This window comes from Schistocerca americana, chromosome 1, assembly GCF_021461395.2.
Source record: "Schistocerca americana isolate TAMUIC-IGC-003095 chromosome 1, iqSchAmer2.1, whole genome shotgun sequence".
In the NCBI taxonomy this organism is placed as follows: Eukaryota; Metazoa; Arthropoda; class Insecta; order Orthoptera; family Acrididae; genus Schistocerca; species Schistocerca americana.
Genome location: NC_060119.1, coordinates 742717340 through 742732069, shown reverse-complemented (window position 1 = coordinate 742732069; position 14730 = coordinate 742717340). Strand labels below are relative to the sequence as shown.

The window sequence follows — 14730 nt, the reverse complement described above, 5'->3', positions numbered from 1 at the left end:
GCACATCGAGCACTGTCGAGCTTGATTTTGTAATGTTTCGTGAGCAATGAAAGACTGTGGTGACTTCAGTGTAATAATAGTCTTTGAGTTATAGTATCATTTTTATTCGCCTCATTTCGTATTTCTTTCATCTACTTTCTGCACTGCACTGCACTGAAGAAACCCTTTCTACGTGTGATTCTAGTTTCGTCGAGCTTTGTTACTTGGCACTGGCACGTCATGTGTAAATTACTTTCGTCCTCAAGTTTTGCACATCAGTGTAGTATAGAAACGAGCAGTTTGGGCAGATGGTTGATTACGCTTGTGGTATATACTGAAGAAACATTATTAGGATGGAAGATTTAACTGGTTTTCAGATTGCGGCCACACATATTTGCAGTAAATAATTTAGAATGCAAGTAACTCTTTCAGTTCGAATACCGTTACTGTCAAAAAATGGTTCAAATGGTTCTGAGCAAAGAAATGGTTCAAATGACTCTGACCACTATGGGACTTAACATCTGAGGTCATCAGTCCCCTAGAACTTAGAACTACTTAAACCTAACTAACCTACGGACATCACACACATCCATAGGATTCGAACCTGTGACCGTAGAGGTCGCGCTGTTCCAGACTGCAGCGCCTAGGACCGCGCGGCCACTCTGGCCGGCTACCGTTACTGTCGATTAAGGTTTCTGGTATCTCCGTTCTAGTTTAAGATATTCCGTTGTTAATTGATTACTGTTCTAGCTATGACTGTTGTTGCAAGAGAACAGAAAGTGTGTTTACTGCATCCATGTTCAGAGAATTTGCCCATGCAACATGTGAGCAACTATACTAAAGCTTTGTTGCGCTCTTACATCCTTAACTGCGTGCTGGCGTCTCTATTTGGAAGTTTCATTTTAAGCTACGACGCTATTGGATCAGCTGAGTTGCTAAGTGCCAAATGTTTAATTCCGTGTCTATCAGGATTTATTATACATAAATCTTATCTCGAGACCAAGTGTTATTATATTGTAAGACTATGTGAACCATACCCGGGTGCTGTTGGAGCGCTGTGAAATTTTCTACAGTTACACATTAGAAATAACTCACATTAATGGATTCTGAGCATTAGATAACTCTATAATTGAACGCATTAGTCACGTTAATTCACCTACTGCAGCTAAGAATTCTCGAGATGTTTTAAAAATTGACAATACCGGCATATAAACAAGAATCTACCGTTTATCTCAGTACCAGAAGTTTAATTTCCACAACGACGACGATAGACGGTATTAAAAGTCAAATTGGTGAATTGGATCGTTGGTGATGTAAATAAGAAAAATACGATCAGACGTAAAACTTCTTGTCTATGCTGAGGTCGTTCAAGATGGGCCACCTGCCCTCCTAGATAACAGCGGGGAAGGAAGCGGACGTGACGCATTTAAGAGACCATCAAGACGTTCCCGTGAAATGATTTACTTACACCACAGGGAACCTAAACGGTGATGATTGCACTTAAATTTTATCCCTACTCCTCCTGAATAGCATCTAGTGTCCTAACAGCGCCATTCAAGAGTCCAGTAAACTATGCAATAGAGTTCTTGGAACAGCTTACTGCTGCGGCTCGTTGGGGAGTCCCCGGCCCCTATATCAGCCTACCTATTGTAACTGTCATCGGCGCAGCACGCGATCTGGCCAGCAGGTGAGAGGCCATGTCGGAGAAATTAACTGGAAGCTTCCGATTGGAGCTCTGTCGAGTTTGCTTGCATTACTTGCCGTCAGGACACGTGACATATCTCTGTGGTAAAGTTTCGGAGGATCGAAAGAGGAGGCGACGACGAGTTATGCCTTTAAAACAATTCTCCGTCGTTAGAGTTCCTTGATTGCGTGTGCTTCGTACTCACTGCTTGCATAAAAGAGATAAATTTTCTTTGCATTCAGTTTTTTTTTTCAATAAGAACCCGTGCTTATTAACTTCGTAAAAGCTTACGTATGCATTTGTGAGGACGATAGAGTTATGTAAATTTACTCACAACATCGGGGTGCTGAGAGACGAAGAAAGCGTGCAGAGTTTAATAATGATTACCGAATCAAGTTATTCTCTAAATGAGGGAAACGACCAAACGTAAAATTACACCATATTGTTATTTTTTCTCGATATATATTTAATGTACAAAAATGTGGACCACCTGGAAGAGAATCAAGACGAATTTTGCAATTGATTTTCTTCGTACCGAGCGAAAACTAGATTTTTACATTTTTGATTCCCTGTACAAAGACAGCGTCGGCTATTTGAGATATCCACCCATTAATAAGGTCAGATTTTTTTCAGCCACATACCAGGCCCTCTTAAGATTGATACGAAGGGGTTACATAGTTGGGAATGTATAGGAAGGCATTACCAGTTCCGACATTTGTTTCAGGCTGAAGAAAACCTTCGAAAACCTTGATCGAAACTGAGGGATTTCAGCTATTTTTAATTAGTTCCTGGAATAATGTTTCTCAGCCAAAAATATAAATTCCTAGTTTGTCTGATAGTATCTGTTAGCGCGTGAACTAGTGTATTTAAAGTCAATGTCTCGTTCGTCATTAATGGACTGTACGTAGTCATTTACCACGAAAAAACATTTCAGCCATCTTAAAATTAAATATTATATTCACGAACCAATTATCACTGAAGGCCATCAATGTGGAACTCTTTCGAAGAAGATTGGCGGAAAGGTTCAAATGTGTGTGAATTCCTAAGGGACCAAACTGATTAGGTCATCGGTCCCTAGATTTACATCCTACTTAAACTAACTTATGCTAAGAACAACACACACACCCATGCCCGAGGGAGGACTCCAACCTTCGGCAGGAGGGGCCGGAAGATTGGTGGAAGGAATAGCGAAGTTTCAAGACTATAATTCCCCTATATAATTTACAGCTTAAGCTGTTTTTCAGTAATTTTCACTCATCATCTACAAACAATCGTGTTCTTAGAGGTGACGGACTAATCAGTAAAAAGAAGTCAATGTTCCACAACAAAATTAAATAAAACGCGATGGTCCCAAAACTAACAAAAGTTAAAAATTGAGATAAGTGATAAAAGAATGCAGTGATAGTAGTACAGACGTGCTGAACGTGTTTTGGGTTAAGGGTTGGCAGCTAAGGATCGTAACAGGTCGCTACTGCTCATTCGAAAGTGCAAAAGAAATGCTCAGCAAGCTTAAACGGAAATCAGTGGAAGAAAGACGACGTATTTCTCCCAAAACCTCGGAGGGGATTGTGCAATCGTCATTGTATATCCAGAATTTTGATGAGGAGTAGATCCAGAAACTTGGTGTAATTACTGAATGAAGTCATACTTGTCTTATTCCCTTAACCCTTAAACGTAAAAGTATACTTCTTAATGAGTAGTTAGTGACAGCATTTTAAATTTTTAAATTTGTTCGATAATTATATGGAACAATGAAAATCAAACTTTTGTGGTCCTCCAAAGCTGTTACATAGACAACCTGCAACTAAACTGTGCACCATGAATCATGAACTACGAACCAAATTTGTCAGTTAGTAATTTAGATATCGATAATATTGATAAGATATGCGAGGGCTATTCGGAAAGTAAGGAAAGATCGGTCTCTAAATGGGAACCGCAGTGATAATCCAGTGAAGCTTCGCATGTAGATGTGTTGGGCAGTGTCTCTAATATGCCTTTAGACAGCGTCACATCGCTCTTTCAAGTTCTCAGCGCACATTGAGCGCTTGGTGATGCCTAGGGAATAGTGTCTCCCGCCAAGTACGGGTGTACGGGTGCCTGCCGAGAGATTTCGCCTAATTTCATGCAACCCCGTGTAACGTAACTGTCACGCATCTCCTTCTTCATGACAGTTCTCGGCCGCGACAATAAGGATACTCCATTTCTACCCAGTTGAATCGCTAGTCACGAAGACAACGTTTTGGCACAGACGACGAGGAATGCACACGAGGTTGCCTCCTGTGATGAGGGTGTTGGAAAGTTGGTACAACGCTATGACCGATGTATAAGTCAGAGCGGCGACTATATAGAGAAGTAGCTGGAAGGTATAGCCAACTGTTCGAAATAACACAGTTTTGAATTTCGCTATGGTTTCCTTAATTTCCGAATAGCCTTCGTACTTACCGCCGGCTTGCAAAGTATAGAGGTTCAACTCTGCTTCAGGACAAGCCGCAACAGCTTGTACCAATATCACTTTGCACCGATTCTACAGCCGGAACGTCTGACATTGGCCCACCTACCATGCTAGCTGATTTTTGTCGCTCGGACTTCTCTGTTTGTGTTGCGCATGCGTATTGTGTATTTTTCTCTTATCTCGGCCCTAGTCGGTCTTGCAGCGGCTTCCTCGAGGGACCATCATGGTAGATAAAAAGCAGAACTTGTGTTTTTCAAAAACATGAACTTTTTGCTACAGACGGCTATTTAAGAGCAGAAAACTAAAGATTGCTTTATTAAAAATGAGACGTGTGTTTTCAGAGTGCCCGCTGCGTGGACGACTCGGAGGGTTCTGAAGGCGGCGGACGGCAGCCCGCGGCGGACGGCGGAGAGGCTGCGGAGGCGGCGTCGTCGGCGCAGGACCGCGGCGGTGGAGCGGGGGCGGGCGCCGGCGCCGGGGGCTCGCTGAGCGCCGCCGAGGAGCGCGACCGCGTGGGCGGCGACCAGCTGGCGCTGGAGGCGGGGCCGGGAGCGGGGGCGGCTCGCAAGCCGCCCTACTACGGGCCGCACCTACCGCCGCCACCGCCTCCGCCCCCGCACTTCTACCACGGGCCGCCCCCGCCACCCCTCGACGCGCTAGACAAGCTGTACGCGGCCGCGCCCGTGCCCGACGCCGCTTGGCCCGCACCCATGCCTGACATGCCCAAGATCATCTCACTCGACGTCAAGTGCGAGCGCGACCTCATGAAGGTAGGTGTTGTCTGCAAAAGAGGTTACTTGCAAGATACTGTCACACAATAGAGTTGATTTTAAGAGATACCTGAAATATAACATTAGGTAATGACCACAATGTGCAGTCTAAGCTGTGACAGGCTCACACCAACTTACTGTGCCTGAAACTACTAAAGATCCAATGACCAACTGAGGATCGGTCACTGAGCTCTTGGATTTGTAGACATAGATTTGACACTGATCTGTTCTTATTCTAACGTGAATTATAAGTTTTTCTTCTGTATCCATCACTATGCTCTACCTCCATGAGAAAATGACGATGAAAATCTTTGTATTTAAATCATAGTACTGCGGGGACATGCAAATATACGACGTTTCGTGTCTGTGTCTCACAAGGAGTTCTTATGCACTGCTGTGCCCTCTTCGATTTTGCAACTCAGTGCCCGGACACGATTTTTTTGACGCAGTATGACACTCGTCCCCGAATAATACCGTTTCTGAAGATTCTCGAGCGATGTTATTTACTGAAAATTTCGAAAATTTTGGCAGAACCTTCAATAGTTGCGTGCTAGTCTTAGAATCGCGCGAGGTTTTTCGTTCATTTCTCGCTAGACGCAGTTTTTTGAGTTTCACTTTCCCCAATTGTATTAGTCCATCTTCTCCTCCCCCTCTGTCCACCTCCTGCCCCCACTCTCTGACCATCTTCTCCACCAACCCACCTACCTTCTCTCCACCTCCTCCTCCTCCTCTCTCTGTCTGCCCATCAGCTACTTCCGCATGTCTCCATCTGCACTTTACTCCTCTCAGACCATCTCCTCTTGTTCCCTCCATCTCGAACTCCCTCCTCTAAGACAATATTCTCCTCCCTCCACTCACTGACCGTCTACTGCTCCCTCACACTCCTCCCTTGCTGTCCATTTCTTCTCCTTGTCTCTCAGTCCGTCTCCTCCAGCCTCCTCTCTCTGTCCATTTCCTCCTCGTTTCTTTCTGTAACCTTCTCCCCCTCTCTTTGTCCATGTCCTCCTCTTCCCTTTCTCTGTCTGTTTCTCCCTTCCCCTTTTCTCCGTCTGTCTCTCCCTTCCCCATATCTGTGGCAATATCCTCATTCCCAGAATGAGATTTTTACTCTGCAGCAGAGTGTGCGCTGATATGAAACTTCCTGGCAGGTTAAAACTGTGTGCCGGACCGAGACTCGAAATCGGGAACTTTGCCTTTCGCGGGCAAGTGCTCTACCATCTGAGCTACCCAAGCACGACTCATGCCCCGTCCTCACAGCTTCACTTCTGCCAGTACCTCGTCTCTTATCTTCCAAAATTCACAGAAGCTCTCCTGCGAACCTTGCAGAACTAGCACTCCTGGAAGAAAGGATATTGCGGAGACATGGCTTAACCACAGCCTGGGGGATTTTTCTAGAATGAAATTGTCACTCTACAGCGGAGTGTGCGCTGATATGAAACTTCCTGGCAGATCATAACTGTGTGCCGGACCGAGACTCGAACTCGGGACCTTTGCCTTTCGAGGGCAAGTGCTCGCTGTAGAGTGAAAATTTCACTCTAGAAACATCCCCCAGGCTGTGGCTATGTCTCCACAATATCCTTTCTTCCAGGAGTGCTAATTCTGCAAGGTTCGCAAAAGAGCTTCTGTGAAGTTTGGATGGTAGGAGACGAGGTACTGGCGGAATTAAAGCTGTGAGGACGGGGCGTGAGTCGTGCTTGGGTAGCTCAGGTGGTAGAGCACTTGCCCGCGAAAGGCAAAGGTCCCGAGTTCGAGTCTCGGTCCGGCACACAGTTTTAATCTGCCACGAAGTTTCATTCTCCAGAATGTTTTGAAGGACAGGAGAATCTGTGCAAAGGTTGTTCCGCCCACGTTGACTCCTTTTCCAGACTTTACAGAAGCTCTCCTGTGAGAGTATTTTATGGTAAAAAGTATTCAAGGACTCTGCAGCCGAGCGAGTAAGCGCTTTTCTTCCTAAGTCCTAGGTCTCTGGATCGAATCTCTCTACCGTTATTTCGTTTTCTTTTATATCTACATAGTTCTAAAAACAGATTTATTATTTTCATAGTATTTATAACGAAAGAAGCAGAAAAATATTTTTCGTAAGGAGACTGAAAATATAAAGACGGTACACAAGGACTTTCGGTCACGTCAGTACAGTCATTTTATTTATATTACTAGTGTGTAACCTAAGGTGCACTGCACGTATCAGGATGATACTGATCGTAGAAACATGGAAAACAATAATTACCGTGACATACAGCAAATATAATGAAGGCCTAATTTTTGCATGTGGATGGTTCTTTCAGTGCATCTTGAAAATCAAACATGGTTTACATTCATAAACGGTTCTCGTTCGTCATATAATTTGGTGGCATATTACACATATCTGTCGTTAGAATTACGTGGGAATGAGAAAAAAGGGAAATACTGACAGAGATTTGATCCAGTGACCTCGCACTTACGAAACTAAACACTTACTCATTCGGTTGCAGACTCCTTGAACTTGAATGCTAGCGACCATACAAAGTATATGATCACATCTAAATTTTTCAAACTCGATTTTCTCGAGAACTGTCGAATGTGATGTGTTCCTGTTCACATACATGATGGTTGAGCTGCCCATATCGCTGGCTTCTATGCATCCCACACCACCATATATCATCACCCACCAGATTTTCATATTCTCTCACTCACAATGTGCAAACTATTACTCCCATAGAAAAAATGAACGGGAACGTTTTATAGGAATCTTAAAGTAGTTAATTTTTGTACTGGGACACGTTTTCGCTGGAAGCCACAAGAAAAACGTCACTTTTGAAAGTTTTTCTACCGAAAACGTGTCCCAGAACAAAATTTTACTACATTAAATATCCTACAAAACGCTCCTGTTCATTCTTTTGTGGGACTAACAGTTTGTTGGAAGCGGGCGAGAAAATATGACATCTTGTGCGTGGTGTTTGAAGGCATTGCGGTGTGCGTAAACCCAGTGGCAGGGGCAGCTGACTCATCCTGTACGTTGAAGTCCTAGCCGGGGCCTGCACACCTTGTCAATGTGAAATAAATCGATGAGGGGATGTTCGCGAGGTCTTCTTGTAAGGGAGTCTACTGAAATGAAATAATCGTACGGCACAAATTGCTGAGAGACCAAGTCTTTTGTTTTTCGGCCGCCTAGTACGAGTCTTTCTATTTAACCCCTCGTCAGTGACTTGTGCGTGGATGAGGATGAGTTGAAGTGTTTGGGTCAGCATAAACACCCATCCCCGAGCGAAGAAACTCTCCGACCCAGCCGGTAATCTCACCCGAGACTCCACCATGTAGAGAAAGCGACGCTAACCACTAGACCACGAACTGCGTAGCAGAATAGTGGAGAAAAGTCCCCTTTAAAACAGTTATAAATTTAATTTGGCTACGTGTGGCTGGACCAATCCAGCAACTGGAAGGCAAACGAAAAGGCATCTACGGTAGGAATTTTGCTCTTGTTTCTGCTAGATCGTTGAAACAAAGCTGCACGTCAAAAACTGAATAAATTTGGAAAACCAGGAATTGAGGTATTGAAACTGTTGGATAATAACTTCGCCTCCTGAGGTGGTCACGAAAGAATGTGGTCATAAAAACGTCCTTAAAATTTCATTTATTTCATAAAGTGTTCGAAACGCCCATTTTACATTGCAGTTCAAGTTTGCAGTCACAGCTGCAGGAACCTGTCGATAGACTGAAGAGATTACTTCGATATTACTGCATATGCTCAAACAATGCTATATTTTAAATCCTCTAATGTGGTCGGAATGAGTGGATAGTCTTAGTCTTTGAACTTAACTCAGCGTAAGAGTCCAGTGGCATCAAAAGAGGCGTGTATTCTGGCTAACTGATTATGTCTACACTTAGTACCCAGCGACCAGAAAGAACTGGATGAGCGTCGGCTTCTTTTCCACAAACTAACCAATACCAGCAAACTAATCACACACGTGAACGACTCAGAAATAATGTAAGCTATATTTCGATTGTGTCCCTTTTACACTGAAGAGCCTAAGAAACTGTTACACCTGCCTAATATCGTGTAGGGCCACCGCGAGCACGCGGAAGTGCCGCAACACGACGTGGCATGGACTCCACGAATGCCTGAAGTAGTGCTGGAGGGTATTGACACCATGAATCGTGCAGGGCTATCCATAAATCAGGGGTGGAAATCTCTTCTGAACAACACGCTGCAAAGCATTCCAGATATGCTCAATAATGATCATGTCTGGAGAGTGTGGTGACCAGTGGTAGTGTTTAAACTTAGAAGAGTGTTCCTGTCGCATTGTCCTGCTATAATTGTCCGAGTCCGTCGGAATGCAGAATGGGGATGAATGGATGCAGGTGATCAGACAGGATGCTTACGTAAGTGTCACCTATCAGAGTCGCATCTAGACGTATCAGGGGCCACATATCACTCCAAGTGCACACGCCCCACACCATTTCAGAGCCTTCACCAGCTTGAACAGTCCCCTGCTGACATGCAGGATCCATGGATTCATGAGGTTGTCCCAATACCCGTTCACGTCCATGCGCTGGATACAATTTGAAACGAGACTCGTCCGACCAGGCAACATGTTTCCTGACATCAACAGTCCTCTGACTGTGTTGACAGGTCCAGGCGAGGCGTAAGGGCTTTGTGTCGTGCAGTCATCAAGGATACATGCATGGACCTTCGACTCCGAAAGTCCATGTCGATTATGTTCCGTTGAATGGTTCGCACGCTGACAGTTGTTGATGGCCCAGCATTAAAACCTGCAGCAATATGCTGAAGAGTTGCACTTCTATCACGCTGAACGATTCTCTTCAGTCACCGTTGGTTCCATTCTTGCAATATCTTTACCCGGCCGCAGTGATGTTGGAGATTTGATATTTTACCGGATTCCTGACATTCACGGTACACTAGTGAAATGGTCGTACAAGAAAATCTCCACTTCATCGCTTCCTCGGAGATGCTGTGTCCCATCGCTCGTGAGCCGACTATAACACCACGTTGAAACTCACTTAAATCTTGATAACCAGCCATTGTAGCAGCAGTAACCGATCTAACAACTGCACCAGACACTTGTTGTCTGATACAGGCGTCGCCGACCGTAGCGCCGTATACTTTCTGTTTACGTACCTCTGTATTTGAATACGCATGCCTATACCAGTTTCTTTGGCGCTTCAGTAGATATCGATAAAGCGACGGTGCAGCACTCTGTTTCCTCTTTATCCATCGTGACATATTTCCTTATTTGGTTCTTAAACCACGAACTTCCACGTAAGATAGCAATCTGTTTCATGTACAAAACCGATAAATCCTACGTTCTATATACTGTATTGACTCCGAAACTAACAACCTAAATCTGAAGAGTGAAAGGCCTTTGAATTCGTCTCTTTTTTAACTACGGAACTATCAGCAGAAATTACTTTAGTTTTTCTTGGAAAAGCGAAGTTTTGATACCGACATCTCTGTAATTAACGAAGATATGAAAACAGACCGTACAATATTTACTGCGTACTTTCTCACAGTTCATCTGAATGAGGAAGAAGTACGAAATATCTAAGGTGAACTGCTTAGTTGAATCACTCTGTATAGTCACAGTTGTCAACGAATAGCCAATCCAAATGAAATTATCTCAAATACAATTTTACACTGTAGACTACAAATCAACAGACTATGTACATACAGATTTGCATTGGGATGTGACTTACGTGAAATGTCGGCCTGTATCGCACCCATCTGTGTGGCGTGCTTATACTTATGTATTATTTATATTTTAGGACAACTAATCAATAAAAAACGCACTACATGTTTTAAAGAAAGCATGAAAGCCCTCTGACGACGAATTGTAATGATTCGAAACCGGTAACGGTACCTTCTGAATAAAGGAACTTAAATTTGTGGCTGGTTGCTGTCTCAACACCAACAAAATTTGTCTTCAAATAACAGCCACGGTTTCCTACCATGTCATCATATGACAAAATTGCATTCAGCTAATCAATTAGGAGCCTAAAATGTGAGAAGGTAAAGTTTGAAAAAAATCTGCAGGAAGTTAGGAAGCCATTTCCCAAAGGACTGGCATTCACAAGGTGGCTGGCTCTGAGCACTATGGGACTTAACATCTGAGGTCATCAGTCCCCTAGAACTTAGAGCTACTTAAACCTAACTAACCTAAGGACATCACACACATCCATGCCCGAGGCAGGATTCGAACCTGCGACCGTAGCAGCCGCGCGGTTCCGAACTGAAGCGCCTAGAACCGCTCGGCCACCGCGGTCGGCATTCACAAGGTCCTTTAGACCATGCATACATATTCATCTTTACAACCACTTCAGTATCAGAGCCAGTTTCAAGAGTATCATGAAACGCTTCTTCAAGCACAAGATAACAGTGTGCCCAGCAAGCTGCATCTGTGCTAGAAGTTTCATTCACTGGTCCACTTGACACTGTGCTACACAAACTACCACCAGTTACTACAGTAGTGTTTGAAACTGTAGAAATAGTAGCAAGATTATCTGCATGAGAGTCTCCTGCAAATTCTGAAGCTGCTGCGTGCTTTTGTGTAACATGTTCCCGGCGGTCAATTAGCGGTCAATTACATGATCAGATAGAACTTCATCTACCATGGAACAATGTCATCATCCTACATGTGCACTGTCAGACGAAATAATTTACATTATCCCAGCCCGGCCAACATATCCGGGATAATCTGTGAAACAATATTACCTGAAATGTTTATTCTTCATTGTAAGCAGCATTTCGCAGCATATAATCAGTAAAATTGGATGTAACTAGGAACTCAGTTCACGACCACTTATTCATATGTACGGCGCGGAAGAAAACTAGCTGTAAATGTGGTTAAAAAAGACTCCCCTACTGGTTTTACACATTATGACGTAGGAAATATTGCCGTGAATTGAAATTACTGTCGTTTATATCAGACCATACCAGGAATGTTAATCCACAGGTGAGAAATGTTAGCGAAAATGGAGCTAGCCCTGAAGACGAATGCCTCACAGACCATATAGCCCAGTCAACGAAGATCAAAACAGGTAGACCCACAGAAAAAATTCGGGTAGTCACAAATTTTTGTACAGTGGTATGGGTAGAGTGTCGTGAATAACATACTCAAAACCCTGACCGGTGGAGTGTAAATTTTGTGGGTGGGAGTAAGGGGGGAGGGGGTAATGAGATGTAAAGGTCAGATTTTTAGGATTTTCTTGAATACTTTGAAAACCGCGACATTTAGCGAAATTTTTCTCAGTCGAAAATTGAATTACATTAAATATCCCACAAGGGAATTTGTGGGTGTTCACTTTGGTAAATAGAGATATGAGTTGCTAATCATACAGACGCAAGAACAGCATTTTGCAAACCTATGAAGGATGGAAAAGCATGACCACAATCCGGCAATTACGTACCCTCACGCTTCTAACCTCCACCACCATGTTTCCTCCCTGTTACACACCAGAACACAATTTATCTCTTAATACGCTTCTACTACACTTAGGCGTAGTACACACTTTTAACATTTGCTCTCACGTCCCTAAAACATCAGTTTTATACCATTAAAATACTGTATTTAATAATCGCCGATTTTTGCGTCCTCTGTAACGCGGAAACATTAGTTCTATATAACAAATGAATAAGATCTTTTTTGCAGTATATGTAATGTAGTTCAATATTTGATTCAGAAACATTTTCGCTAAATGTCACAGTTTTCGAGACATTGAAGAAAAACCTAAACAACTGACACCTTGCCTACATGACCTCCCCCTCCCCCCCCAAACCCACCCAGCACGCTCACACCACACCAGTTAGGGTTCCTAGTGTGTTGTTCAAGACACTCTCCCCTTCCATTGTACAAAAATATGCTGCTTTATTAATTTTGTCTCCTAATTTTCCTTCGTTGACTGCACTTATCAGTAAATATCTGTACAATTACTGACTTGTTCTCTGATATTTCAAGCCTACAGGTTTAGAAACATAAGAATGGTATTCATGCTCATCAGACAATCTATAAACCTAACATGAATATATTAATATAGAAATGTTGTTTGTCTGTAGTAATAAAATAACACAAAGCATTCAAAAACAGTGGTATATACACCGTAAAGAAAAGGAAACCGATGTACCGCGAAGGACTTATCCTAATGGACTTCAATCGGTAGATGTTATCTAAACGTACAAACAAACAAATGATTACACTTTCAGAAAAATTGGATGACTTATTCAAAATAAAGAGCTTCACAAATTTTGCTACTCAGTAACCCTTTGGTCCATCTCTTGCCCTTATGCAAGCAGTTTTTCGGCTTGGCAGTAATTTATAGAATTCTTGGATGCTCTTCTGCGGGATATCGTACAAAATTCTGTCCAACTGACACGTTATATTGCTAAAGTCCCGATATGGTTGGAGGGCCCTGCGCACAATGCTCCAAATATTCTCAACTGGGGATAGATCTGTCAAACTTGCTGCCCAAGCAAGAACACAAGCATTAGAAACCGCCGGAATGTGTGGACTGGAATTATCTTGCTGAAACGTAAGCCCCGTATGGCTTGCCATGAAGGGCAACAAAACGGGGCATAGAATGTCTTCGATGTACCACTGCGCTGTAAAAGCGCCGCTGGTGTCAGTCTCAGGGATCATGCTGTGAAATGAAGTGGCACCCCAGACCGACACTCTTGTTTGTTGGGCCGTATGGCGGGCGACCGTCGGGGAGGTACCGCAACGCTGTCCACGGCGTCTCCAGTCACTTCTTCAGCTTGGAATCTTATTGAATAAAGTAGAATTACCATCAGTGATAAGTCCCGCTTCGAACTGTACCCTGATGAGTAACAAGGACGTGTCTGGAGACTGTCGCTCGCCATACGTCCTGAAAGCCGGGAGTGGTGGTCTGAGCTGCCATTTCTGTTCAAAGCAGGACCCATTGGGCTGTCGTCGGCAGAGCGCTTGCAGCGCAGTGGTACATAGACGATATTCTACGCCTCTTTTTGTTGCCCTGCATGACAAGCCATTGTGGCCTTACATTTGAACCAGATAATGCTCGCATACACACGGCGAGGGTTTCTGCAGGTTATATTCACATCTTGGCCAGCAAGGTCGCCAGATCCTTTCCCAATAGGAACGTTTGGGGCCCTCCACCGAGCTAGGATTTTAACGATTTTTTTCTTGTCTTAGAATGTTGAATGTATATTTACCTGTGTCACTTGGAGACGACAAACTCGGCGACAGGGTGCGAAACATCGTCCTTCTGCGTCGTTTCGAGTATTATTTGAGTTAGATTTACGTTTCCAGTGGTGCGTAGATTAATGGACGGAGAGAGAGAGAGGAAGCTGAGACCTACATTAGTATACACGAAAGCTGTATGTGCTGGGCTTTCCACTAATTTTATATTATAGTCAAGGGTTTATATTGTCTTTTGCTTATAAGGGTAGAATGTGGTCCTAGATGCATATTGAAAGTGGAAGAAGAGCAAATCAACGTCAGGTCTGTCTCTACAAATCTAATAGTTCAGGTTTCGACTCTCGACTGCTGGATCTTTTCTGGTATTTAACATGATACTCATACGTGGTAACGTTCTCCGGTGTAAGAAAAATTGTACTGCAGGCTATATTCTAGGAAGATCAGTTTCATTAAAACTGTTTCTCCTTTACGTAGCGATACCCAACAATTTGTTAATGTTACACGCGTAAAATGAATGGACTGTATTTATTGTGATGTCAACGGAACGCAAGTTGATGGGCCTGTGACAGCTCGAAAAAATGACCGCATATGTTGAGAAAAATTATATAACTTATGTTACTGGGGAAGGTGAGAAAATTATTTGCGTTAGCTCTGTTTCCTTAATTTGCTACGCAGAGATAT

The 14730-nt window shown here is 43.5% G+C and overlaps 1 protein-coding gene across 1 annotated transcript in view; it reads left to right on the top strand.

The window, feature by feature from the left end:
* Positions 1-14730, top strand: part of LOC124593983 — a gene marked incomplete at its 3' end in the record, with an annotated part of 89522 nt that overhangs the window by 57508 nt on the left and 17284 nt on the right. The window contains exon 4 of the mRNA XM_047132338.1: positions 4776-4885. Within this exon, the coding sequence (XP_046988294.1) occupies positions 4776-4885 (110 nt within the window). The remainder of the gene's footprint in view (positions 1-4775; positions 4886-14730) is intronic.